General features: G+C 45.0%; 2 protein-coding genes across 22 annotated transcripts in view; both read right to left on the bottom strand.

The window, feature by feature from the left end:
• FMR1NB (FMR1 neighbor) overlaps positions 1 to 440 on the bottom strand; it is a 34,642-nt gene extending 34,202 nt beyond the window's left edge. Inside the window, exon 1 of one of the 3 annotated variants that reach the window (XM_043570969.1) lies at positions 17 to 440. In XM_043570969.1, coding sequence (XP_043426904.1) covers positions 17 to 338 — 322 coding nt within the window. In that variant the 5' untranslated portion in view covers positions 339 to 440. The remainder of the gene's footprint in view (positions 1 to 16) is intronic. The other 2 variants (XM_043570968.1, XM_043570970.1) reach the window with 2 other exon arrangements.
• A 9,668-nt stretch (positions 441 to 10,108) lies between these two features.
• The window catches only part of FMR1 (FMRP translational regulator 1), a 50,613-nt gene continuing 33,164 nt past the window's right edge, over positions 10,109 to 27,557 (bottom strand). For 10 of the 19 annotated variants that reach the window (XM_043570947.1, XM_043570948.1, XM_043570952.1 and 7 more), the window contains 2 exons: positions 27,409 to 27,491; positions 22,410 to 24,811 (listed from right to left, as the gene is read on the bottom strand). In XM_043570947.1, the coding sequence (XP_043426882.1) occupies positions 24,650 to 24,811; positions 27,409 to 27,491 (245 nt within the window). In that variant the 3' untranslated portion in view covers positions 22,410 to 24,649. Of the gene's footprint in view, positions 14,223 to 22,409; positions 24,812 to 27,408; positions 27,492 to 27,557 lie in introns of those variants that run through there. The other 9 variants (XM_043570950.1, XM_043570953.1, XM_043570958.1 and 6 more) reach the window with 2 other exon arrangements.

Here is a 27,557-nt window from a genome sequence, read left to right as displayed (position 1 = left end):
CGGGGGGGGGACTCACAGGTGCTCACGTAGTAGCACAGCCCGAGCAGCAGGGCGCACGAGGCGAGCAAGAGCAGCCCGAGGCACCGGTGGACCCACATCTTCAGCAGACAGCGGCGCGTCTCGGCCCCGAAGGCGCGCAGGATCGCCCGCCAGCCCGCCTGAGGCTTGGCCGTCGCGCCACCCTCGCGCCCGGGGACGCTGCCTCCCGGGTGCGACTTGTCGGCCGGGGTCTCCCCGGTGCACCCCGCGTCACAGCTTATCACCCTGGAGTGAGGCCCCTTCAGCGAGCCGATCTTCGACCTGGTCCTCTTCCGCAACGACCTCCTGTCAGAAGGCATGGCTCCGGACGGCAGCCTCGCAGAGACGACGCCTCAGGACGGCAGGCCCGTCTCCCACAAGCCCCCGGGCGGTGGCGCTTGCGCGGCACCCCCTCGGCCGCGCGTGCCAACCGTCGTCCCCAGGCCCCGCCCCTTTCTGACGGCTATGGGCGGGGCGGGGGTGGTGCCTGGGGCCCTCCCCCAATCAAGGCCCGGGCCGCTGGCGCTTGTGGAACGTCGTCGAAGGAACGAACGAATGGGGCCCGAGGCCCGCGCCGCGTGAGTGTCCGCTCGTCCCAGACGGCACAACGCCTCGCGAGAATCCGACTCCAGCCTTGGCTGCTGATTGTCCCTCAGGTTCAGTCCCTGTGACGCGCTGTGGGCTCTGCGATCCCTACAGTTAGTCCCTGCGGGGCTCAAGACGTAGCCACTAGCCACATGTGGCCGTTTAAATGTAAATTCTAATTCATTAACATTAAACCGAACAGGGGGGCCGGGGTAGCTCAGGTCCTGATCTCACGGGTTGGTGAGCTCGAGCCCTGCCTCTGCACTGACAGCGGGGAGCCTGCTTGGGATGCTCTCTCCCCTCCCTCTCTGTCCCTCCCCCATGCGTGTGTGCACTAATCCTTTTAAAAAATAAATTTTTTTTTGTTTTTGCTTTAACTTTTTATAACTTGTTAGTGTTTATTTCTGAGAGAGAGAGAGAGAGAGAGAGAGAGAGAGGATCTGAAGCGGGCTCTGTGCTGTTAGCCCAGAGCCAGATGTGGGACTCGAACTCACGAACTGTGAGATCATGACCTGAACTGAAGTCCGGCGCTTAACTGAACCACCCAGGCTCCCCCCCAAAATAAAATTTCTTTAAGAAAAGTGGAATAAGGGCGCCTGGGTGGTTCAGTCGGTGAAGCGTCCGACTTCAGCTCACGTCGTGATCTCGCGGTCCGTGAGTTCGAGCCCCGCGTCGGGCTCTGGGCTGACGGCTCACAGCCTGGAGCCTGCTTCGGATTCTGCGTCTCCGTCTCTCTCTGACCCTCCCCCGTTCATGCTCTGTCTCTCCCTGTCTCAAAAATAAACATTAAAAAAATTAAAAAAAATAAAAGTGGAATTAAGAAAGCAGTTCCTCAGTCACACACGTATCAAGTGCTCAGTAACCACGCGTAGCTTCTAGTGACCATATTGGACAGCGCCAATATGGAGCATTCCTTTCATGGCAGAAAGCTGGACTGGCAGAGCGGGCTGTGCATAGCGACTATAGGGAACATGGTAGACATTCCATAGGCAGTTGCATTGTAGTAGGAGCTTTTACGTGGGACAAAATGATATTTGCCTTCAGAGACTTTAAGGTTTAGTTACAAATAAATGGAACAGGACAAAATGAGAACAAAGACTGTGTGAGGAACACTAAAGAGTGCCTCAGAGCACTTAGATTTTATTCCCATCATTTGCCACCAATGAATTGGGCGGCCCTCAGTGCCTTCCTGCCGGGCCTCGGTGCTGCAATGTGCAAATGAGAGAGTTAGCATGGTCTCTAAGCCCCCCTCTGACGCTAAAATCTCACCCTCAGGCAAGATCCCAGTGGCTTGCAAGGTTTCGGTCCCCCTGCAAAAGGACCATGTAGCTGAGGCTGGTACCTGTTAGCTTACCTCATTCGAGTTTTCCAGGGATGTGAAAACTGCCCCTCTCAACTGCATTTGCACCCTTATTCTTACAATATTTTACTTGGGCTTTCCAAATGGTTTTCTACGGATTTTATTCTATTGTTCCTACTGTTCTCTCCAGTGTTAATAGGCATTCCATACGGGGAAAGAGGGAGGAAGGTTTCTATGCAAATAATTCTTGAAACTTAGCCTGCTCCACCCCACCCCCACATCCACGAGCGACTTCTAAGGCTCTTTAGTTTATTAAAGGATCTGACAGGAAAAGAACCTGCTTTTCCTTCCTTGTATTTCTTATATATGTATTTTTTTTTTTGGCCTCAGCTTTTCCCAAACTAATTTAACCAGAAGACACCTGTCCCCCACAACACTATGAAGAGCTTCTGAAACTACTGCTTGCAACTCTGAGAAACTGTGAAGTATCTGAGCTTTTACCCTACTTGGGAGTAACGAGGTAGCCTGCTGCAGTTTCATAGATGCTGGCAGAAGGTGCAAGACAACTGGGTCAGAGACAAAAGACGAAGGCTTCCCTGAGATGCAGAAACTTGAGAGACCCATGAACAGTTGCTTCCCACAGCAGCCCTGTTCATGTCATAGCACATGTGGAAAGTGACCGTGTGACCGGGCACCACACAGCCACCCGGAGGGCTCAGGGGATTCAGTTAGAGCATATGGGTTGGGCACTCAGCTCTTGACCACTTCACAGGTTGTGCCTTGGTTTCCCCGGCTGCAAATTATGGGCTATGGGCAGCCTGATCGTGAAGATTCCTTCCGGCTCTGGCTTACTGTGACTCGTCCTTGACAGTAGCATTTGGGGAGACGTGGCAGTTCTACAACAGGGCAGTACTCCTAAGCATGCCACATTATACCATTAGAAACCCAAATTACTGCAGTGCCTGGGTGGCCCAGTCGGTTCAGCATCTAATTTAGGCTTATGTCATGATCTCACGGTTGGTGAGTTTGAGCCCCGCGTGGGGCTCTCTGCTGTCAGCACAGAGCTTGCTTCAGATCCTCTGTCTCTCCCTCTCTCTGCCCCTCCCCCCTTCAAAAAGAAAGAAACATTTAAAAAAAAAAAAGGAACCCAAATTACTCACAAGAACTCAGAGGGACAAAATCCCTAAGATTATGCCTGAGCGATCCCTGGATTACATAACACTAATTCAAGATTGGGGACACAAAAAGCCATGTGAAGTGTCCATTTTGAAGATTATCAGATGGAGACTTAAAATTCTGCACTGGCTTTCCTTTTTCATTCTATAATCTCAAGGGAGCTAAATTTGATGCTAGTCAACCCAGACCTAATTAGGGAGGAAAATCTGTTGCATGGGCATGAATACAAGAACTGCTTCATGAGATGGTACATAGCACTGCTCAGAATGTGGCCACTGTTCTTGCGGAAAATTGAGAATTGACACTATTTTTTAAATACCACCACAGACAGACACGAAAAGATGCTCAACCTCGGGCAATCAGGGGAATGCAAATGAATCAACAACGAGGTATCCTTTTACGCTTGTCAGATTGGCAAAATTAATAAATATTCATAAGAATATGCAGAAATAGAAACTCGGTCATTGCTGGCGGAGATGTAAGTGGGTTACAACCACCCTGGAGTGCAATTTGACCACACTTTGTACAGTTAAATATCCGCATAGTCTGTGATGCGGAAATTCCACTTTGAGGTATCTGTCCCGCCATCCACGTGTAAAAGGAGAAGGAGACATGTACAAAGACGTTCATTGTTACGGTGAAAGCAACGTAAACGACGTCTCACTAGGGAAATGGAAACACGGGGCGGTTCATTCCTATAACGTAGTATACATTGTACACTATGCATGGAGTATACTCGTATATAGTATACTAGTATATAGTACTTACCGATGGTCAGGATAAATCACCTGAGCCAACATAGTCTTTCTCCTGTTCTGCTGCTTTGCCTAGCGGCATGAAGTGGCAGCCCCACCTTCTAGTTCAGTGGAACCACCATTGCGTTCCCTGGAAGAAATAGCCCTCGCTTAGATAACGAGTTTCTAAAAGAGCTGAAACCAGAATTGTGGGAATGAGAAGCAAAGCGCAAAATTTTTGCAAGTGGGTCGTTAGGTACGTCTCACCACCACCCCTTAGCTCTTAGCCCCCCGCATCTGCTTACGGGTGAAACCACACTGTATGTTGCTTACTGGCCCTAGTTCAGAGTGCACAACACATCCTTCAAGGCAGTAAGTACCTCAAACTTTCAGGGCACTTTCTCCTAGCTGGTGTCATACTGGGTTTTCAGGAAATGATTTCATTGTTCTATTAGGCCAAACTTCTTCTTTTTCAGCTGCATTAAGGTACAATTGATAAAACTTAAGATATTTAAAATGTACACATGGTGATTTGATATACTCTGTGAGGATTCCCTCTATCTAGTTAATTAAGACCCCTATTACCTTACATATTTCTCTTCTCTTTCCTCTTCTTTTTTGGTGAGAACATTTAAGTTCTACTCACCTGGCAAATTTCAATTAGATGATACAGTGTTATTAAGTATAGTTGCCATGTTTTACATTACATCCTCAGACTTTATTCATCTTATGGCTGAAAGTTTATATCCTTTTACCAACCTCTCCCTAATTCCCCCGCCTCCCAGCTCCTGCCAATAACTTTTCTCTCTCTGTTTCTGTTTCTATGAGTTTGACTTTTTTTTTTTTTTAGAAATTTGAGATTCCATATATAAATGATACCACAAAGTATTTGCTTTCTCTGTCTGGCTTATTTTCTGAAAAAATAATCACTTATTGGACTATGTTCTAAACAAATTGTTGTGACTACTGTTGAGTTGTAATAATGAATATGTAAGCTTCAATTGGGCACATTTTCATTACATATCCTTTAATCAACATTGTATTTACATGGAAGTTAATTTGGAGAACTTTCAGTTAGGCAATCCCTAACACCTCTTGGACCCAACAACATATGCTCATTTTTGAGAAGGAGTTCATCACAGTTTAAAATCATTCAAGTTCACTTCAGATACAGTTCATGTCTCCAATACTTGTGTGTTTAAGCAATGATAGCCCAGTGACTGTGAACACAAAGACACAGGGGCAGCTGGGTGGCTCGGTCAGTTGAGCGTTTGACTTTGGCTCAGGTCATGATCTTGCGGTTCCTGAGTTCAAGCCCCAAATAGGGCTCCCCACTGTCAGCCCTGAGTCTGCTTCAGATCCTCTGTCCCTCTCTCTCTCTGCCCCTCCCCCACTTGCACTCTCTCAAAAGTAAATAAAACATTTTTTAAAAAAAGTTTTAGGAACACAGAAGTTGAGTTTCTTTTGTTTCTGTCATTTGTGATGCCACTCGGAGGTGTTTTTTTTTTTAATGTTTATTTATTCTGAGAGAGAGAGAAAGCTGGGGAGGGATAGAGAAAGAGAGAGGGAGAGAGAATCCCAAGCAGGCTCCTCACTGCCAGAGCAGAGCTCAGCGCAGGGCTCAATCCCAGGAACCGTCAGATCATGACCCAAGTGGAAATCAAGAGTGTGACGCTTAACAGACTGAGTCACCCAGATGCCCCTACTACTTGGAATTTTTAAGTGTATTTAAAATTTATAATACTGAAATAGAATATCAACTGGGAGATACAATGGGGTTGTTTAGTAGGTGGAAATGTTAGCTCATAAATGAAATAACACTTCATTCGTGAATGATTTTACTGAATTTGAAAATCTTTACAATTGACATGCATCCTTTTTTGTGCATTGCTGTTCCTCGTTACTCGATTTTTGTTAAACTAGAATGCTATTATTCCTTACTGCAACAGGCCAATATATATATGTAAGTTTGTTCCCCTTTTTCTCCAAAAAAGTTATTAATGTAATTAAGAAGTATTAACCTATTGTTTTTCTTCTCTCTTTTTTGCACTTTAATTCTAATATTTAGTTTATAATTTATTAATTTTTCTGGTGTGATTATAGATATGAAGTTCAATAAAAGAAATTTTTCACACTCCTTGCATTTGTTTCCTGGCCATTTATGGTTTTTCATTTCATTTAATGATTATTACTGAAAATAATTGTGTCATATAGAAGAGAGAAGCGTTGGGGCACCTCGGGGGCTCAGTCAGTTAACGGTCCTACTCTTGATTTTGGCTCAGGTCGTGATCTCACAGTTCCTGGGATCGAGCCCCACATTGGGGTCTGCACTGACAGCAGGGAGTCTGCTTGGCATTCTCTCTCTCTCCCTCTCTCTCTGCCCCTCCCCTGCTCTGCTCTCTCTCTCTCAAAACAAATAAACATTTAAAAAAAATAAAGAGGAGAGAAGTGTTAGGGGAAAATAAAGTGACCTACTCCAGCATATCTGGTGTGAGATACGTTTGTCATCCAATGAAAGGAACTGCTACCTTTCCTCTAGTTGAGACATTGGGCCTCAGGAAGTCTCTTCCAGAACTGTTGGTTCTAGGAAAACACTACTTTAGGTGGGATCTGGGGATCGGGAACTTGCTGCCACAACTGTTGACTCCAGACCCTCACCAGCAAAGTGAGTGCCCTGCATGCCACTTTGCTCCCCATCCGGCTCAGTCTGGAATTCAAGCACAACATAATTTTGTCTAATCGGTCATACCTAAATCACATCCAAAACCCCGTCTACAAGGGAATCTGGGAAATGTGGTTTTTAGCTTTCTGGTTTCTGTCGTGTGGGAAGGTACATCCACACACGTTGGATGTTGATCAAGGCACTACCACCTTCAACGGCCTCACACCCAGCCGATCGGGGCTACCGGCACCCAGGCACTCCCCACTGCCCACCGGCACGCTACCAGCTCCTTCCGCTGTGCCTCGGCACGTAGGCCCTCCTGCGCCTCTCCGCTAACCTCCGTCCTGACACAGAGAAACTACTCTGAATCCTCCCACTTTTCCTTTTCTCTGCTTTCCTTCCCCTTGAATTAGCTGAAGTTCGGCTTCCTACTGATTAAGCCTTCCTGGGTGCATCGCTGGCCTGGAAACCCTCTGTGGTAGGTACTGTTCCTTCCATTTCTGGGTGAAGAGAAGGAGCCAGTAAACTCCTCAGATCCCTGTGCTACCTCAGACTTCGGTTTCAATGCCTGTGGTCAATCTCCTCTGTTTTGGAGCGCCCATCATCTGATGATACCACCTGTTTCACTTTCTGCATCTCAGGGGCCTACGAAATTTCAGAAAATTCTATCCTCTACTTCTCTGACTTCCATTCCATCACAACTCTTGGCCATTACCCTTGGAATGGAACTGGCTACATGGCTCCTTCGCCTTCCGAAGGCCATTGAAGTATTTGTCTTCCTCAAACACTTTGCAACATTTGAAACTGTTTACTTTCCTCCTTCTCTGAGGGAAGCCATGGGTCCCTATGGTACTATAAGCTCTATGGGAGCAGGAATCTCGCTTATCTTGTCTATTGATGTATTTTTAGTGCCTAAACAGTGCGTGGCACGTAGTATCCACTGAATAAATATATTTTCCTGGATAATTGCTATGACAAAGCACAATTCTATGTCCTTCTAATCCTTATCCCATTGGCTAAATGTAGGCATTCCCTGAGATTTAGCCCACTGCTACCTACTTGTGCTGGTTTTTTTCCTGAGTGATATACTTCTTCTCATTTCTTTGGTGATCACTCTGTGTCAGTGATGTTTTAACTTTTATATATCCAGCCTCACCTCTGTCCTAAGCTCCAAACTGGAGATCAACAAAGCAAGTTCAATGTTGTTGCTTCTAGGAGAACCAGATGGGGTAAGTCAGAGGCCCTGGGCTCTGGGAGCCCCACTCTAGCATGGGAAGCAGGCATGTAAAATACAAGTATAACACAATGCGATGAATGCTCTTAAAAACCAAAGTGTGAACAGAGTGTTATAGGAACACAGAAGAGAGGGCAAGTAATTCAGCCTAAAGTTGTCAGTGAAAGCAACTGAAAAGTGACATTTAATTTAGGTTTTGAAGATTGAATAGAAAATGTTCAGGCAAACAAGATGTGAAAGATTGTTTTCGTGGAGGAGCCCAAACAGAGGCTCCGAGGAATGGACGAATATGAGAGATACGATATGTTGCGAGTCCGGGATAAATATCCTCCCACACCTAGAAGTATGTACAAACGTGACCTTTAGATCTTTTTCTCCCAAACCAATGCCTCCACCTGACTTCCTTTTGCCTGTGCACGTTCTCATCCTTCTTCCGATTCCTTCGATTTACAGCCTCTGGGTTATCTTGGATTCTTTATCCCTCATGTCCTGATGAGAGGCCTGTTGATTTTGCTTCAAAATACTGCTCAGTCCCTTTCCTCCCTTCTATTTCTACTTAAACAGTCCTAGCTTTGACCCGCATGACTTCTTCCCTTAACCAGCAAAAGTTTCCTAAGAGTGCTCTCAACCAATACGGTCTCATGGTTCTAACCCACAACTCACTGCAGTCGAATGATTCTTCCTACTGAGATACCTGGCTACAGTATAAATGATGGCCATATGTCGGTTCTCTCCTTCAGGAAGCAGGCTCTGGAGCTCTGGAGCTCCCAGATTTCTGCCTCCTCATTTTCCTACCTGTCTGACTTCTGTTTTTCATTTACTATGCTGGATCCTTCTCTTCTGGGCCCTCCTCAGAGCCCTCTGCTAGGCCTTCTCTTTCCTTCCTCACTCTACACTGCCCACCCCCACCCCACCCCCCAATGATCACATACACTCCTACAACTGACTTGCCATCATGTCCTGATTATTTACAAAACTACAGTTTAGATCTCTCCTCTGAATCCCACTTAGGCATCTCTGTCTGGCTAACATACAGCACTTAAAACTTCTCACATCCAAAACTGAATGATTATCCATCACGAACTTGCACTTTCTCCACTATGTGCTGTCTCAGTCAGCAGTACTGCCTTCTATCCAGTTGCTTAAGTGGGAAATCTGGGAGTCTTCTTTGAGTCCCCATATTTTTCAATCCCCATTCATTCGATCCAGAAAAGCTCTCTCCTCTAACTCTGAAACTATGCCTGACGGTTAGTTTTCTGTGTCGACTTGGCCACAGGCTATAGAACCCAGTTATCCCATCAAGCGCTAGTCTAGGTGTCACTGTGGACGTACTTCATAACTGTGGGTTAGCATCTACAGTCAATTGACTTTTGGTCAAGGACATTACCCTCAATAATCTGGGTGAGCCTTATTCAGTTAGTTGGAAGACACTGAGAGCGAATTTGAAGTGTCTCTGAAGAAGAAATTCTGCCTCAAGATGGCAACATCAACTCTGGCCTGAATTTTCACCCTGCTGGCCTTGCCCTACGAATTTTGAACTGGCCGGTTCCTGCAATCACAGGAGTCAATTCCTTAAAATAAATCTGTACCTTGCACGTATTTTTCATGGCTTTTGTTTCTCCGGGGACCCTGACAGATCCACAATGCTCTTGTTTCCACTGCTTCCCCCTCATCACCTCTGGACTCCCGGATAGTCTCAACTCATCTCTCTTACCTGTAGTCTTGCCCGCGCCGATCCATTCGCCACACTGTGACCACCGTGTACTTGTAGAGACAGAAAGCGGATCGTGTCACTCTCCTGCTTAGTAAACCTTTCAACAGCTGCTTATTGTCTGGCAACCCAAATTCCTTTCCTCGGTTCATGGTTCCTGAGCGCTCACCTGCTCCGCACCTCGATGGCCACCCTGGCCTCAGCTGTTGTACTTTTTCCTTCACGTTAGGACCACACCTAACTTGCCCAGACGCCCGATGCTGTCTGCCGCCTTTGCACATGCTTTTCCGTCCTGTGCTCTTCTTCCTTTGCGCCTCGGCTTAAATATCACTTCTTCATGAGACTTTTCCTGACGGACCAGCTTATATCCCCTTCTGAAACTTTCCTATAAGATCAGGTCACAACACCATTAATCCTATGGTGCGTGAATGTGAAACACCTCCTCCACTCACTGTTTGAGCTTTTGCAAGATAGGATGAGTTTTCTTTGTTTACACTGAGTTTCAGTTCTCCCGTTAAACACACACGCTTCTGAATCTTCTATCCATTTTTATCATCCCGGCACCAAGGTGGTGCACCGAGAATGCCTATTTTCCCCTAACGGGAATTGGCATGGAACACCAAAGGGTCTCGAAAAGTCTGATTCTTCAAGGTTTATGAGGGTGGCTAAAGATAACAAGATGCCAAAGTTGTGGTACCTTAAAGAACAAAGGTTTATTGCCTGCTCACGTTACGTGCCCAACACGGGTAACAGTGTGTCAGGGGAACAGAGCGTGGAGAATCACAGCATCCTGGCTCTTCAACGCTTCAGCCCAGAAAGGACACGTATCTTTCTGCTTTCACCTCAGCGGCCAAAGGAAGTAACAGGGCCGGCCTTCACTCAGAGGAGGCCTGTGCCCGGAGGGAAGGAGGAATCAGGAAAGGTGGTGAACCCTAGAAATGCCTAACACTAGCATTAATACTAACAGCTATCCTTTATGTACGGGGTACTGTGCTAAGCACATGACATTAATCCTCCTAACAGGCCCAAGGTGAATGTTAATATCTCCCTATTTCGGGGAAACTGAGGCTCGGAGAGATTGTGTGATTTGTGCGAGGCTGCAGGTGCTATTGAAGCTGGGATCTGAACCTGTGTCAACTGACTGGCAGGCAGTGCTGGCCCTTCCGCATCACCCACACTACACCCTAGTACATAATGCCCTTTCCACAACTCTGCTTTTGCACCAATGAGGCCCTTGGCCTGACAAAAGTGGGAAAAGCGCATCCTTGCCAAACTCTTTGTTCGCCCCTGGTGATCCGTTTCAAACCACAAGCCCCCCTGTGAAACTTCTCCTGACTTCCTCCTGCAGAATTCGCTGCCCAGCCTCAGTTACCCTCCGCTCAAATCCCTAGGAGAGCACGCACTGCATGCATTTGTTTTTATCTGTTAACCTTCTTGTTTCTTCCACTAGACCGTGGCTCCTTGAACTAGGGAGCCAGGCTCCATTTCTCTGTGTAGTTACAGGACAGAGGCAAAATAGCTTAAATGCAGCCAGCATTGATTATGCATACGTGCCAGACACAGGTCTGAGTGCTTTACATGTGCTCCTTCCACTCTCACGCCATCTCTAGGAATGTTCAGTAACTTGCCCAAAGCCTCATGGATAGTAAACAACGGTGCTGGAATTAGAACTCCCGCAGTCTAACCTCAGAGTCCAAGCGTGCTTAGCCGCTGTGCTGCTGCTTGAAACTTCTTTCAGTTCATACCTTACCCCTTTGCTTCTAAATACTTCCTGTATTTCCTAAAAACAAGAACACTCTCTTATACAATCACAGTACAATGATAAGAAATGGGAAAGTAGCATTGTCCTATTATGTAATCTGCAGACCCTATTCATAGCCCAGTTTCCCAATAATGTCCTTTGTAACAGAAGATGACAGTATTTTCCGGTTCAAGATCCAGTGCAGGACCACATGTTGCGCTTAACTGTCATGTCTTTTTAGTATGCTTTGATTGGAAACAGTGCCTCAGTATTTCTTTGTCCTTTGTGACGTCAATAATGGTGACAAGTACGAGCCTTTTATTTTGTAACGTGTCCATCAGTTTGAGCTTGTCTGATGTTTCCACATTATTAGATGAAGCTTAGTAATTTTGTAAATAGGAACACCACCGAGTGAATTGTGCCCTTCTCAGTGCATCATATGAGGAGGCACGATATCCATTTGTTCCTGTAATTATCTATTATTTTATGCTAATTTTTCTTTTCCCAGTGTCATTTTCTTCTGCATCTCCCGCATCAAATACACGGCTTGACTCATGGCGTATGTTTAAACAACATTAGTTGAATGAATAAATCCTCATTCCTCTAAAAGAAAACTATTTAGCCCAAACTGTGTGAATCATAACCCTGGTTTCCTCCCTTTCTGTTTCCCCACCCATGATAAACACCAAGTCTCACTGATCCTATCTCCCAACTATGCTAGGGATCCTACCATCTCCATTCTCACTGTCACTGCATTGGCTCATTATTCCAACAGCCTGACCTCCCTGCCCCTAGTCTTGCTCCCTTTAATCCATCTTTGGAAGGTGAGTGAAAGAAAGCACGAGTCATGTACAACGGGCACAAGAATAGGTTTGATTGGGATAACTTACGAGCCTAAGTGTTAGCAAGATGAGCACGCGATCTCATGTTCTGTCATTATCCCACAGTGAAACCTGCCTTCCCATTGGGCCCAGAAACGAATTGGATTTGTCAATGGGGTTTCTGGAGTTGGTGACAGTGGCAAAGAAGACGTTGTAAAATGAAGAGGGTCCTAAATAATAATACAAAGTTCAACATGAGAACTGGAGGCCTTAGATGGGAGGCGGTGGTTTAGAGCCCTGTGGCTCGCTCCTATAGTTAATGTTGGACAGCTTCACTTGCAGTGAGGTATTCAGCCAGAAACAGCAGGGGCTGGCAGCCACAGTGCACACTGCCTAGTCAGTAAATAACACAAAGTTATGCAGGTATCCAACACAAGCAGAGGTAGGGAATCAAGAATATCTTTAGGAGCGAAACCCCAGCTAACGCATTGGTAATCTCCTCAGGTGAGCCTTAGAAACACCTCTTGGTGGGAGGACAACCCATGTAAGGTGGTGATAAACTGTGCCCCCAAAGCCCCCAGGTAGATCCTGCTAAATGGCACCAGAAGCTGGGCATATATAGCCTGTGCCCAGTGGATCTTTGATTACTGAAGGGTTGCATGGCTATTCTCAGGAAGCAGGTAACCCTGGATCCAAACAGGAGGCAGGGGAGAGAAAGGGAGGCTGTCTTACTACACAGAAAAAGTAGTCCCGACAGTGGGTGAGAAGAACACAAATGCTGGTTTGAGTTGGGTCCAAGGTGAATCTCTGTACCCATTTAGCACGGACATCACAGGCCATGGACACATGTGTATAGAAAGCTGAGGCAAAGAGTGGCTGAGTCCCCTTGCCCGGTAGAAGTAATAGCAGAGGCCTTGCTTGATAGTGAGGGGCTGGTAAGATCCCTCATAGCCAAATCAAATTGGGGGTGACATATCTAGGGTTGTGATAGTTGGCGCTGTGATCACTGCCGCAGACAGGTGTAGTCTGTCCATATCTGGACTAGGAAAAGAGAAGTCCTTTGCCCCTCGATCTTCTACTTGCTTCCCAGGGTTGGGCCTGTCCACGCCCAACCAGTTGGGGTCCATGAACTCCCCTCAGGAAAGAACCAGGCCTTATTTTACATCCTGGAGTGAAAAGCTCCAGACAGACCCAGGGCTAACGATTCCCTTACCAAAGGCTATCTCTTGAAATCAAGGAAGATGGCTACAGTGCAAAGGGGACTTATTGCATGAGGATAAGAACCACAGGAGTGTCCTGAGCTTGAAGAGGTATGTGACAAACCCAGTGTCAAAGCTGTCTCCCCAGTGGGAGAGGATACCGGATCCCATTTCAAATTTGTGTTCATCGACATTTCCAGGATCTCTTCAGTAAAAACTTTCCAGCTACTCACTACGGTCAATGCAGGTCTAAAAAAAGGGGGGCGGTTATTATTATGTAGTGTGGTGCCACCACAAGTATGCCACTTCAATCTGTTGTGGCGAGCTTAATTGCCTGACAGCCCCAGTTGCTACCCTTCTGGAGCCACTGCTGTTTGTGCCAAGGTCATGTTTCCTGTAGACAATTTCCAGCCAATAATCGAGCACAGTGGAGGTACTAATGCAGATCCATTCCTACGAGTGGAAGAATCCCTGGAACAGGTGACTTTGGCTCAAGAACTTCCCATCAGCCTCGTTGAAGCTTGTTTGGAACTGTATTACAGTCTAAGATCCTTCCTACCCAACCCTCCTTCCTACCCTCCTTCCTTCCTCTTCTATCTTAAATGTCAGATCTGCATCATGGTCTGAAGTCTCTCTTGACCTTCTCTGGCATGTGGCAAAGGTAGTCTGTCACAGCCTTAAATCCATGAGGGCTATCTGACTGGAGGATGTGAAATGCAACCTTATACCTAGAGAGCATGTTCAAACGATGTAAGGGCAGGAGGCCTATGGGATGTATCTTCCAGCACGAGTCAGTCCTGTCTTCTGCAGTATGACCGAGTTCACCCTGAATTAAATGCTTACGAAGCTGCCAGGGTGTGCAGGCTCTGGGAGTGTCAGTAGCTTCTTTGTAAGGCAAATGAAAGCCCTTCATGGTGGTTTTGTTACTGTGGTGGGTCTGGACATAGATCTGGTAGGTCATCACGGATTTGACTGATGTCTCACGGGCTCAGTTGACGTACTTCATGCAGATGCTTTGCTTTTCTCGGGATGTGGCCCTTCCTAGGAGACAAATACATATGTGACTTATTGAGCTTGTGGGTGATTTGTGTTTTTCATCGGGTACGACTTTACCAGTCTCATCCTGGGTCGCCTAATGGCCTGACTAGAGTGAGGCCATGAGCCACAGCCTGTAAGTCTATGAAAAGGCATATTCCATTCATTGAGGAGAATTCATTGAAAGCAGTGCTTTCCAGGTCCACCCATTGTGCAGAGCAACTAATGCCATGGGTGGTCCACACTTACCGTCACTATAACCGATGGCTTAGTATTTTCCTGAACTTGTTCAGCCATCAGCGAAACACGTCTCCTTGGATGGTACCAAGTCTCAAAATGGAGGCCTCTATGAAGCCAGTAACTCGGGCAAAGCAGATAATGGGGGCATGTCAGTACCTATCGAGTGGGTGGCCACCTATTCTTGAGTTGGTTTAGCCCCCAATCAGATGTATCATTTCCATTTCACATTTTTTTCAGCTTGTTGTACTTTAGCGATCATTGAGCTACTGTCTTTCAGTTCCAAACTATCCTTCCGTCCTCTGCTCTGCTCTGCTCTGTGAGCCTGGGGCTGGGGCCGAGGCCGGGGCCCTGCACACCACATTTCTCTGTTGCCAGTACTGCCTATTAGGTTCGGCCGATAAGAGGCTCTAGAGGGAGACTGGAAGCCCACGGTTCCTGGGTCTTCCCTCTGGCAGGAACGGCTTGCTCCACTAGCAGCAGCTGAATTCCATTTCCAGATTTCCCTCCTCTCTCAGAACTGGTATCATCACGTCTCCTCAGAGACACCAGCGTCAACCAGTTGGCTGGCACTCCCTCCTCAGTGCTCTAGGTCCCAGCCCCATGGGGGTCTTCCGGTGAGTTACCAAGGTACCAGAACCAACCAACAGCACCCATTCCTAGAGGTCTGGGTTTCAATTCTGTGGGCCTTTCCTTTGAGCTTCATCTCCTTCCCCCAGGCCTACAGACCCCGCCTCTGTGTCACCTTAATGGTACTGTTTTGAATTTTCAGTCCTTTAATGTCTGCTTAACCATGCTCTATATTAAATTTTCTGTTAAAAGCACCGCTGTGATTTCTATTTTCCCCACTGGACCTTCGCTGATGCCCCTAATCTGATGGAATTTGGTGTAGTGACAGCCCATCACAGGATGGGAATGTTGGAGCTTAGAATCACACTTTTTTTCTTCAGTGAGACAATTTGTCTCCACCAGACCCAATAACTGTCATTCAAAAGGCACGGACCATTCAGTAGTGGAGAGATGACCCATCTATATATATTGGCAGAGTCTTACTGCCAGGGGTATCAGATGTAAGGCCACAGATACTTAAAACTCTATGGAATCAGAATGAGTTGGGGGTGGGGTAGGGGCAGGTACTGTTTTAGTGCTGCCTGTATTGCTTCTGTGGCTTTACTGCATGGGGTCTCCAATGTAATTTGGCTCCCAGTCTGATGGCTTAGTACAGGTTCTGAAATAACATTCCTGGGTGCAGGATGTGCTGTTTCTAATACCCAAAGGGGCCAAAGAGGTGATAAGGGCTCCTTTTGCGTTGCTAGTGTTTGCAAAGCCAACAGTTGTTCCTTATTAGGCTGTGGAATAGCTCTTTGGAAAGCCACTCAAGCCCCCAAGCTGCTCACTCAAGTGGCCTGGTCCCGGTCTCTGTCCTCACTTAAGGCCTTGCCACCTGTGAACAGCTGTGCTTAGAGAGCATGCATAGAGAGCTGTGAGGGCCACCGTAAAAAACTCATCAATATAATGGAACGGACCTGCCCAACTCATTACTGATATATTGCAATTTTTAAGTATTACTGGGGAAGTTCAAAATACCTGAGGCAGGACAGTAAAGGTAAACTTCATGCTCTGCCAGGTAAAAGCAAAATAACTTCCCTTCTTCCTAGAGAGATCTGGAGAAGAGGATATTCGCAATGTCTGAGGCATCCCGTCCAAAAATAATGAGCCACATATGTAATTTAAAGTTTTCTAGTAGTCCTATTTTAATTTTTATTTATTTATTTTTGAAATGTTTATATATTTATTTTGAGAGAGAGCATGTGCACACAAGTGGGGGAGGGGCAGAGAGAGAGGGAGACGGAGAATCCCAAGCAGGCTTTGCACTGCCAGGGGAGAGTCTGATGTGGGGCTCCAATCCATGAACTGTGAGATCATGACCTGAACTGAAATCGCGAGTTGGACACCCAACCGAGCCACCCAGGCGCCCCTCTAGTAGTCCTATTTTTAAAAATATAAAGAAGGGTGCCTGGGTGGCTCAGTTGGTTAAGAATCGGACTCTTGATTTCGGCTCAGGTCATAATCTCACAGTTGGTGAGTTGGGAGCCCAGAGTCGGGCTCTGTGCTGCCAGTGCGGAGCCTGCTTGGGATTCTCTCTCCTCTCTCTGCCCCTACGCCATTTGCTCTCTCTCTCAAAATAAATAAATAAACTCAAAAAAATAAAAATAAAAAGAGACAGGTATAACTAATGTTAGGGAGATAGTTTAGTTAGCCCAATAGATCCAAAATATTAACAATTCAGTATTTAAATATAAAAAATTAGTAAGATGATTTTCAGACTAAGTCTTCAAAATCCATTGTATATTTTACACTGAACAGAACCTCTCAATTCAGACCAGCAATGTTTCAAGCACTCAACGAAGCTGCCACATGTGGCTAGTGGCCAGAGACCTGGACAGTGCAGCTCTAAGGCCACACACCGATTGCCAGCAATGGCCACACTCAGTTCAGCCACCCGTTGGCATATCAGATGCTTTGAGTGCCACGGTGGCCACTATTAAGACCACAAAGATCTGCAATCAGTGGCCACCGACACTGGATTTCCTCACTGGCTAGAGAGGGCTGGGAAGTGGAAGACAGTGTGGCCTCCCGCTCCCTCCTGGCAATGGAGAAGCCTTGTGTTTTCTTTCTCACCTAGTGATATGTGATACTCTTTCAACTGCACGATCCTGGCAGGCTTTGGGATACGAGAGGCCCTGCCTTCACGCGGAAAGATGGCAGTACTCACACCCACTCCGCGGGTCGGCGCACCAGCATACCCATACCTATTATGCAGGGCGACAAAGGGACCGGTGGCATCTGCAGGGATTGTGCTGAGTCTCTTGGCTGTAAGTGCAAGCAGTCTTAAATCCTGCCGGGGAAATTCATTTACCGTGCCCTTATCCGGTCCCAAAACAATTATCCTCGGCCTCCAGTGTCTGGTAGGTCCCCGTCTGCTGAATGCTCCCCATACCTCTGCTCCGCGCTACCTGGACCAGGACAGAAATTCAACAATCCCCTTGAAGAGGGCAGAGGATCGGGCCCGGGGCCAAGTTTGCTTTTGAATGAACTCAAATCTGAATTGAAGGGTCCTCGAGCAGTTGGACTAGGAAATCAGTTTCTGGGGTGGCACAGAGGCCTGTGGGAGATGGGGAGTCTTTGAAAGTCTCTTTCAGCAGCATGAAGATGGGACTCACCACTTAGCGTCGTCCTCTGGAGGCTTCTCCAAGGACACGCATGAGAGGCTTTGCAGATTTGCTAGCCAGCCAGTGGGGAAAACGAATGGCCTGCATCTCCAAAAGGAATCCCCCCACCCAGGACCTCCTTGCATCAGCTCTCTACTCCATAGGGTCCTCTTTAATGCCCGATCTCAGATCAGTTACTGTTTGCTGCACGCCTCCCCAGGTTCTCTCTGCAACCTCCTCAGAGTGATGTGGGTTACTTATCAGCCCACTAGCCTCTACTTTTCTCATCTATGTCCTTATCTAGGGACCCCTTTGATCCAGACCCAGAGCCATCACAAGCGGCCTGAGGGAGCCTCCGAAAAGAGTGCTCTTCTCCTGCCTTTCCACTTCAGGGCCCCTTATCTCCCCCGCTTTGGATGGGGCCTACTTCAGACCCCAGAGGACTATCCCTGGCAGGAGTAAAATTAGGGAGGTCTTCCTGGGGTAAGACGCCACCAGCTTTTCCAGCACTCCCTGAATTAAAGTCATTTGGTCACCAGTTACCCCCGGTGCCCAGGGTTTTCATATAACCATGCTAGGATAGCAAAGCGCCTCAAAGCCCTGTGACCTCAGCAGGGGTCTCACTTTGCATTTAGCGCCTCAGGAATGTCTCCTCCTTGTGGCTGTGTGAAACTGATTTCTATGAGCATCCGATTCAAGCACAGGGCAGGCACGCTTGCTCTCTCCCCATCGGTCAGACCAGCCAATTCACTCGGCAAAAGGGAATCCTGCGGTAAACCCCAAATGCTGGTCACTCAGTGTCACTTACCGCATGGGTGCAGCTTCTTCACCATGTAAGCGGCACAGGCCTCAAGGGATGACTGTTGGCACAAGTCCATTTGCCTGTCAGTGTACCTCAGGCCCACCCCCCACAAGCCCCTGGGTGGTACACTGCACAGTGACAGGTGTCACATCTAGGAGGTCAGATTGCATCTACTATTCTTTTTGTTAAAATAGTATAAGAGGGAGAGAGAGAAACGAGAATGCACAGGGGAGGGGCAGAGAGAGAACCCGAAGCAGGTTCTGCACTGTCAGCACGGAGCGGGACACGGGGCTGGAACCCACGATCCGCGAGATCACGACCTGAGTGGAAACCAGAGTCAGATGCCTCACCAACTATTCTAATGGCATATGGAGCCAAGGGCTCTTTCCCCCCGATTTCTTTCTTCTTCCGGCTCATGGGGCTGGCGGCCTTGGGGGTGCAGAGGGACCAAATGGTTTCAACCCGCCTTGCACGGAGGACTTTCCAGGGCCCGTGAGGCACACGGAACGGCCGTAAGTGAGCACGGCAATACCACGTTCACCAGTGCTTTCTGCTCAGCCAGGCTTCCCACTGCTAGCCCTGGGAAGGTTGTCTCTATCCGGGTATGGCTGAGATGATCCCTTTTGCAGTTTCCAAAAAGCCAGAGCTGGAATAAGTGGCGTTTGCCTCATGCCGGGCACCATCTGTGAAACAGCGGGTGAAGGCACACAGCACAACACCACGCAGAAGGAAGAAGTTTTACGAAGGGAAAATTACCAGCCAGAAGAGGCACACGGATGCCCATTTTCTGTTGCAGTGACATGTAAAGGTCACGGCGTTGCTGGCTGCACCTTGGGGCTGTACTCCGGGGGAAGGTTATTTCTTCTCTGGGAGTCTACCTTTTCACAGGGCAAGCCTGATAATGGCTTTGTCCGCAGAGGATCAAATCGGGGCTTAAAACTGCCAGCTGTCAGGGGAGGTGTCTGGGAACACACACCGCTAGCGCCCGTGACCCTGTGGGAAGCTGGATTTGGGCTGTGGGGCAGAGGAGCCTCCTGGAAGTTATTTGGGCCCAGTCCCTCCCACTAGCTGGTTACAAGGTAACTTGGCAGGGGCTTCCGGAGTCATGGGGCAATCCTGTCTGTCCCACACTTCAAGTGGAAATCTGAACATTTAAGACTCTTCCAAGGCTCCCTAAAGTACAACCTCTAACGTGGCATCACAAGTGTCCCTGACAATACCTCGTCTCACCTCTCTCTCCCTCAAATTCTGTGTCCTAGCCACACAGAACTCTTGGAAGCTTTCCGAACACAGACTTTCTCATGCCTAGATTAATGCCCACAGCACCCTTATATCTGGCTAACTCCTCCTCCAATCTGTTTTAAGGAAGATTTCACTTCAAAATGCTCAACATCACTCATCATCAGGGAAATACAAATCAAAACCACAATGAGATACCACCTCACCCCTGTCAGAATGGCTAACGTGAACAACTCAGGCAACGACAGATGTGGCGAGGATGCGGAGAAAGAGGATCTCTTTTGTGTTGTTGGTGGGAATGCAAGCTGCTGCAGCCACTCTGGAAAACAGTATGGAGGTTCCTCAGAAAATAAAAATAGAACTACCCTATGACCCAGCAATTACACTAGGTATTTATCCAAGGGATACAGGTGTGCCGTTTCGAAGGGACACATGCACCCCCATGTTTAGGCAGCACTATCAACAATAGCCAAAGTATGGAAAGAGCCCAAATGTCCATGGATGGATGAATGGAGAAAGAAGATGTAGTATATATACTGGAGGAGTTGTGGGAGGGGGGATGGGCTAAATGGGTCAGGGGCATTAAGGAATCTGCTCCTGAAATCATTGTTGCACTATATGCTAACTTGGATGTAAATTAAAAAAAATAAAAATAAAAAGATTTCACTTCACCTGAGAAGCTCTTTACTAAGGCTCCACACCACCCCAATTTGGGCAGGTCCCCCTATGTGCTCCCACCTCAGGCTGTGCATTTTAGCACTTAATGTACCATATGCTCAAACTGCCCATTCATTCAAGCTCTCCCACTTGACAGTGAGCTTCTTGAAGGTCCGAGAAATTATTCCTGTATCCCCAAGAAGCCTGTGAAATGCCTACTATATAGTAATTACTCAGGAACTATTTAATGAGAACCAGATGAAATCTGGTGGGTGGTTCATTACCACTGACTCTCTGTAGCTTTCTCCATATAAAACATGAATACTTATTAATGCATGTACAACTTTGCTGCTGGGATACCTTAGCAACCATTTATTTAACCCACGGAAAAACTGAACCATGAAGATGAAATGGCTTACTCAGTTATCACAGAGTTAGTCTATGCCCTGATTAAGTGTGGAATCTATCCAGCAATTCCCTTTTCCACAGAATAACTGCCTATGTCCATTTCTATCATGTACACATACTCTGTTCTTTGATTCAGTATCTTACAGGTTTTGATTTCCGGGGAAATCTGACAAAGACGCCCTGAGTATTTACCAAAGTGACTTTATACCTGAAGAAGTAACACTGGAATTTTTTTCCTCTCCACATAAGCCATCCAAGTTCCAAACTACACTGAATGATCATCACACGCCCCAATTCCCAGGATTCTGTGTAATCATATTCTGTTGACACCCAGTCTTCCTCCCAATTTTCAACCTATCCCTGAAATCCAGTGTATGGTATACACAAATTGGTGGGAAAACCTTCAAGCACTAAATTTTGAAGCTTACGCTTTAATCATTTAGCAGGTGCAACTTGCAAAGTTTTAATGCCTCTCCCATGAACAAAATTCCTTAGCATAAAAAAAAAAAGGATTTCCCCATTTCTTCATGGCAAGTTCTCAGAAAGAAATGGCAGAGAAAATTTCTAAATAGCCCCAAAGAAAATTTTTAAACAGTCCGAAACAAACATACAGTGGAAAAGATGTTCAAGATTTAAATACTGGTACCTGTTAAGCCTTCTGAGCAATTAAGACTAGCATCTGCTAATGGCGATTTCAAAATAACTGGTTACTGGAGGCATGAGGGACAAATGGACTCAACAGGGATCAAGTCAATATACTGACTCTAAAGGGCACTGTACTGCTACCCACCAGGAGCTCTAAGATCATGACCAGATGAGAGAAATGCCTGAGTGAGCCAAGTTGAGTCTCAAGGCTGATGCCGTAAACAGGCTATTCATAAGGTAGCACTGAAAACCACGGTGAAACCAGAAAAATCCCAATGAAATCACTCATGGATTGTTTATGCCTACACCACATCTAATGTCCTGTGTTCAGCTCTTATGGCCCTGGAAGAGCCCAGAACTGGGCAGCACAGGTAGCAGAGAACCAGAGAGGCAGAAAACCAAGATTTTTCAGAGGGGAGCGGGGGGTGAGGGGGAGAGGCAGGACATCACTGTAGGCACTGTCCTGCATTATTAAATCATTTTTGGATTTGACTATCACCTCTCCATTTCTACCCTATTTTCTAGGCTGTGCCAGTTTTTTGAAGTGACCATAATAGCCAATTCAGGCACATTCTACCTACAAACCTGTCATTTATTATGGAGATACTGACATCCAAAGTTTTGCTTTCTTTCTTAAACGACATAGACACATTTAGTATTTCCCAAATGGAAGGATATATTTATGCGTGCACAGACAGGAGTATGTGTTTAATATGGTTTGGTGGTACCCTATGTAATTAATGTGTTGAAATCTTTAACTGGGAATATGGAGAACCGTTTTCCAATAGCCATGCTTCTGCCTTTTAAGGGCACATAAAACATTATTTGCAAGGCATATATGCTTTGCATGATAAATAACTCCCCCCGCCCCGACAGTGCTAAGTTTTGTTATATTTAGAAATTTAAGACCAGGAGCAAACATCTGTCAGACTAATTTTTTGCTTTTTCATAAGTGCAACTTTTTAATAAAAATTTACATCTAGATAAACAATCTTCAGATTTTTGAAACTTTAATAAGATTTTAAAAACATCAGGACTTAGAACTGAAAAACATACACGTTTAGCACACAAATATTGTAATACGAATCAACTCCAACTCCATTTGAAAACATGTGAATCAAATTACAGTTATAGAAGTTAGTTAATTCACATTTAAGCAAGTTAGCGCCTTGCTGAATTCAGCCTTTGTAAAAAAAGAGACTTAGTGCATATTGTAATGGCACAATGTGCTTTTGTACCATTTTGATTTTTTTTCCACCTTATTGAACAAGATCAAGTTCTTGAATGTTGGTAGAGAACAGCTAACTTCCTATGACATGTGAAACTTCCAGTGGTAACAGTTACATTTTGTAACAACACTTTCTATAGATTTCTTTTCCTATCTTAAAATTTTAAAAGCAATCATTTGTAAGGATTGCATCAACATCAATTTAGCAGAGGAAGATCAAACTTTATTGAAACTGCTTGCATACAAAATATATTGCACTATAACCAAACAAATGTCAACATAAAATCCAATCTGTTGTCGCTAATATGTACAGAGAATATTGCCCAAGAGCAGTTACATTACAAGGTCATTCTACCTTGGTTAATTATCTACAGTATTTTAAACCAAACAGCTTACAGATGATGTGTGCAAGGTACCAATTTCTGTTTTCAAATACTATACATTCCCAGAATAAATAACTAAAAATCAACATTAATGTTTGGCAATACTTTTAAAAGACTTTTTAATATTCTTGAACTCATGTGCAGTTTGTTGCCATTTTATATGCTTATTTGTATGCAAGGAAAAGTAACTGTAAAATGAAAATTCAAAGAAACAAACTCACAAAAGACATCAGAGGCAGAACTTCGGTTTGCACGGCTCTGTACAGATTCAGTGGTACCCCTACTTGGGAGTTATTTTTTAAGAAAAATATAACATCTTAAGAGTGAAGGTCCTTCACGTATTTTTCCTCAGTAAATTTCATTCATAAAAATGACTCAAAAACAACCAAAACCCAACACATCAAAAAACAAAAGAAAAAAAAAAACTAAAGAAAAGTATTTGTTTACCAATTCTAGTCGGCTTTCCAAATCCTCTTATACATTAGACCTAATATCTCAAAGTTTACAAACATTTAACCTGCTTCCAATGTTTCTTAGACAATGTACCTGTACTTCACAGGATTATTATGCACACATGAAAATGACCTTCCTATCTCCCCCAAATAAGCTTGAAATTAAAATATGAAAAACTTCACAAAACTTGGGGAGGACAAAATAAAAAAGGCTAAGGTAAAATTGGTCATCAGGCCAAAGAGCAGGCATATCCTACTACCTTTCGACCAGGAAGATTTGTTCCTAGCTGAAAACATTTTAGCCTCTCAAATGAAAAGATAGTTATTTCTTCTCCTGTCTATACAGAAAAATTACACATCCCTCTCAATAACACTATTTGTCAAACTTCAGTGCAACAAAACAAAAACAGAAACAAGTTCTATTCTTTATACTGCCTAACCTGATGTTTCTGTAAGGAAAAAAATATGGAAAGCATGCATTCTTCTATAAAGTACTAATGTTTGACAGGGTTTGCTACATCTTTAACATTTAGTGTTTCCAACTTATCTTCCCTGAACTCTGCATCCAAATATAATATTCCTACCTGCCAAGATATAAAAAAGGCACAGATCATACAACTTTTTTTTTTTTTTTTTTTTTTTTTGCTAATGAAAATGACAAACGTCACATCACACACATCTCAGGGTCCACTAAAATACTGGAAAAGTGGACCAAACATAAACTGACACAGGACATGAAATGACATAGTATTTCATGGACTTCTATAGGAGATTGAAAACGGAAGTGATTACCAAAAAAGCTATTTATTCTGAAAAACTGAAATGTACTGGCGAGTTCTCACCCAATACAGGAAAATGGTCCAAATTAACAAAAAAATATCACTGCTCAGTACTTTAAAAAATAAACCAAACTAAAATCCTGCCCTGAAGTGCTGAAGTATACTTAAAAGCAACGTTTCAAAATTTCAAGGTATCTTTTTGTGCAAATCTGGAAATTGTTGCTTATGGCCAATACCAAAAAAAAAAAAATAAGATTCTTAACAGAATTTGTGTTCATTTCATGCCCTGTGCCATCTTGCCTACTATTTGTCTTTGGCCTAACAAAGTTTTCTAATATGGAATAAGAGTTATGGAAATGGTATAGGAAATGTAACTTCAGAATGATGCAGTTTAGGGTACTCCATTCACAAGCGGTTGCTGACCATCCACGTTGTCTGGCTTTTCCTTCTTCTGGTTACGGTCTTTACCCGTGCGCAGCCGATTACCTTCACTGGAGGTATTCTGTAATGTTTTAGTGTGGACACTCCTTTCATTATTGCAGTCAACTCTGATCTAAAACAAGTTATAGTTGTTATATACACAGACCATATCCTATTGTAATCTGTAATTGGCCTGACAAGAAATTTAAGCCTGAAGTGTAAGTTCCACGTGTTAAAAGGGGAAATGTGGGTGAGAACAGAAGTGCAAGAAATTAAGGTCAGGTAGGAGCTTTATTTAGTTTATGATTTTAAAACACTCTTCTTCTTTAACTGGAACACACTGGTCATCTCACTGCGTCCAAAGTTAGACAAAAACTCACAATCCTACCGTGTCTTCTTCTAAGCAGAAGAAAACAGTGAGAAAGAAATAATTAAAATGAATTACTATTACCAATTACAATAATACATACTTATAATACCAGAGTTCAAAAGAATGGGTTTGTGGAACCCAAGAGGGACACAAATTGATGCCTTCCTATTTCACCTTTACCAAGGACAGAACTCGACGAAGGTGGTAACTAGCCTTGGTTTACACCTTAATTATCTACCATGGGTCTGATCAACTTTCTCTACTGAGGCTCCCACTGTCTTACAGTAGAAAAATCTGTGTTGGTTTCTTATAGCTTGTTCAGTAAGGTAGGGCAGATGATCGTACAATTTGAACTCTGTCTGAAGAATAGTAACGGTACAGGGAAATCTGATAACACTAATGCGTGGAAGGACTGGACTCCCAAGATGCGTGTAAAGAGGAAGGTAATTTAGAAATGATATTCTAAGATTTATATAACAGTTTAAGTAGCAACACGGAACACTTAAAACACTGCTAACAGAATTCCAGATGCTGTATAAAAAGAAGATAATATTGACCAATGGGCTTAAAATACTAGAAATATCGATCTGTTTCAAGTGCAAATGCTACATATGTCAGAATGGCTTGCCGTAATTTCAAAGTGCATTTAACTGTTGGTTACGGTGTGTATTTTTTTAATGTTTATTTATGAGAGAGAAAGAGAGAGCGCGTGCACGTGAGCGAGCGAGCACACGCGCACACTCGAGCATTGGGGAGGGGCAGAGAGAGGAAGAGAGAGCATCCCAAGCAGGCTCTGTGCTGACAGCAGAGAGCCCAACTCCGGGCTCGAACCCACAAACTGTGAGATCATGACCCGAGCCGAAGTCAGACGCTTAACTGACTGAGCCACCCAGGCGTCCCTCAGTGTATATTTTGAAGTGTTTGGTTGTCAAGGGTTTACTTTGATTTGGATCTATTCCCCTACACAAAAATGCAACCTTTTTATTTGATGCTCTGTTTTACTCTGAAGTATAATTATGAATATGCACCCTTTTTAACTAGTATGATCAGATTGCCAACTTCATCCAACATGTCACTTTAAGTGGGTAATGACAAGACTGGCACATAAATGCCTTACATCTTTGTAAAGCCCATGTATGTACACTATTCCAGCAACCTCTTTATCTAGGCCTAAGGTCTTTTCTACGCTGCTCCTTAAGTACTTGCCAATAGTTAACACCTACTTAGGTATTATTCTGTCATGAAGTTTCTGCTGTTAAAAAGCATCTCACTAATTTTGGGTGTTGGTCCCAAACCAATCCGTAGTCAATAAGGAACCGTAACTACTTGGATTAAGAATTAAGAGTTAAAGTGGGCATCTGAGTGGCTCAGTTGAGCATCCGACTCTCAGTTTCGGCTCAGGTCATGATCCCACGGTTCGTTGAGTTCGTGCCTGACATCAGGTTCTGTGCTGACAGTGCAGAGCCTGCTTGGGGTTTTCTCTCTCCCTCTCTCTCTGCCCTTACCCTGCTGGGTGCTGTCTCAGTCTCTCTCAAAATAAATAAACAAACTTAAAAAAAAAAAAGATGAATTAGGAGTTAAAGAAGTAGAGGAGAATATGGGTTCTGGAAATCAGACACCAGGGTTCAAATATCACTCCACTGTACGCTAACTATGGGACCTCTTGGCAAAGGACTGAATCTTTCTAAGCTTCAAGTTTACTCGCCTATAGGATAGACAAATGAAACTACCTCAGGGGGCTGCTGTAAGATTAAAGGAGATAACATGCACACAAAGCACTCAGGAACGGTGCCAGACAAGCTCGGGTAATTTTAAAAATTTAACAATGGGTTCAGTGTAGGTGATGGCCCACTGAGGTGGGATTCTCAGGATAGAGGCTGGCTATGAATAAGCAGCTGACAGATTCAGCATGTACTAGCTGAACATGATCAGCCCTGTCACGATTATTACCTAGGAGAGAGACACCTTCTTTTCCTCACTTTCTAGAGAGGACCCCCCTAGCCCTGCACCTCAGGGGAGGAGGGATCCACAGGGCTTGCTCAGGTTTCTCTCTCATTACATTCCAGGATGTTCCTTTGCTCAGGGGAATTGGGAGGAACCACCAATGTGGTAATGTGGTCCTAATGGGCTCTCAAAGTCTTCACAAATGCTTAAGACTGCATATTCTCTAGAGACATCTTCTTTGAACACTTGTCACAAAGATCTAAGATTGCCCACAGTTGTGATGTTGAAAGGAAAATACTTCACGTGTACCAGTACTGCAACTTTTGAACATGTTTAAAAATCAAGCAAAACCAACTTCTACATGTCAAACTGCAGCAATTCAAATAATTTAGAGGTAAAGAGACGCACAGCTTTACCTGGAGGGATCCATCTCCTGTTCTTCCTTTAGCCTCTCTTGGATTACGCGGGCGATTATCGGTTCGGGAGTGATCGTCGTTTCCTATAGGGTCATTTTCAAAAGGATCAACAGTTACTGACTTTGGCATGCTTATTGGAAGTTCTTTAT

The sequence above is a fragment of the Prionailurus bengalensis genome, chromosome X, assembly GCF_016509475.1.
Source record: "Prionailurus bengalensis isolate Pbe53 chromosome X, Fcat_Pben_1.1_paternal_pri, whole genome shotgun sequence".
In the NCBI taxonomy this organism is placed as follows: Eukaryota; Metazoa; Chordata; class Mammalia; order Carnivora; family Felidae; genus Prionailurus; species Prionailurus bengalensis.
This window is presented reverse-complemented; position numbering and strand designations above follow the sequence as displayed.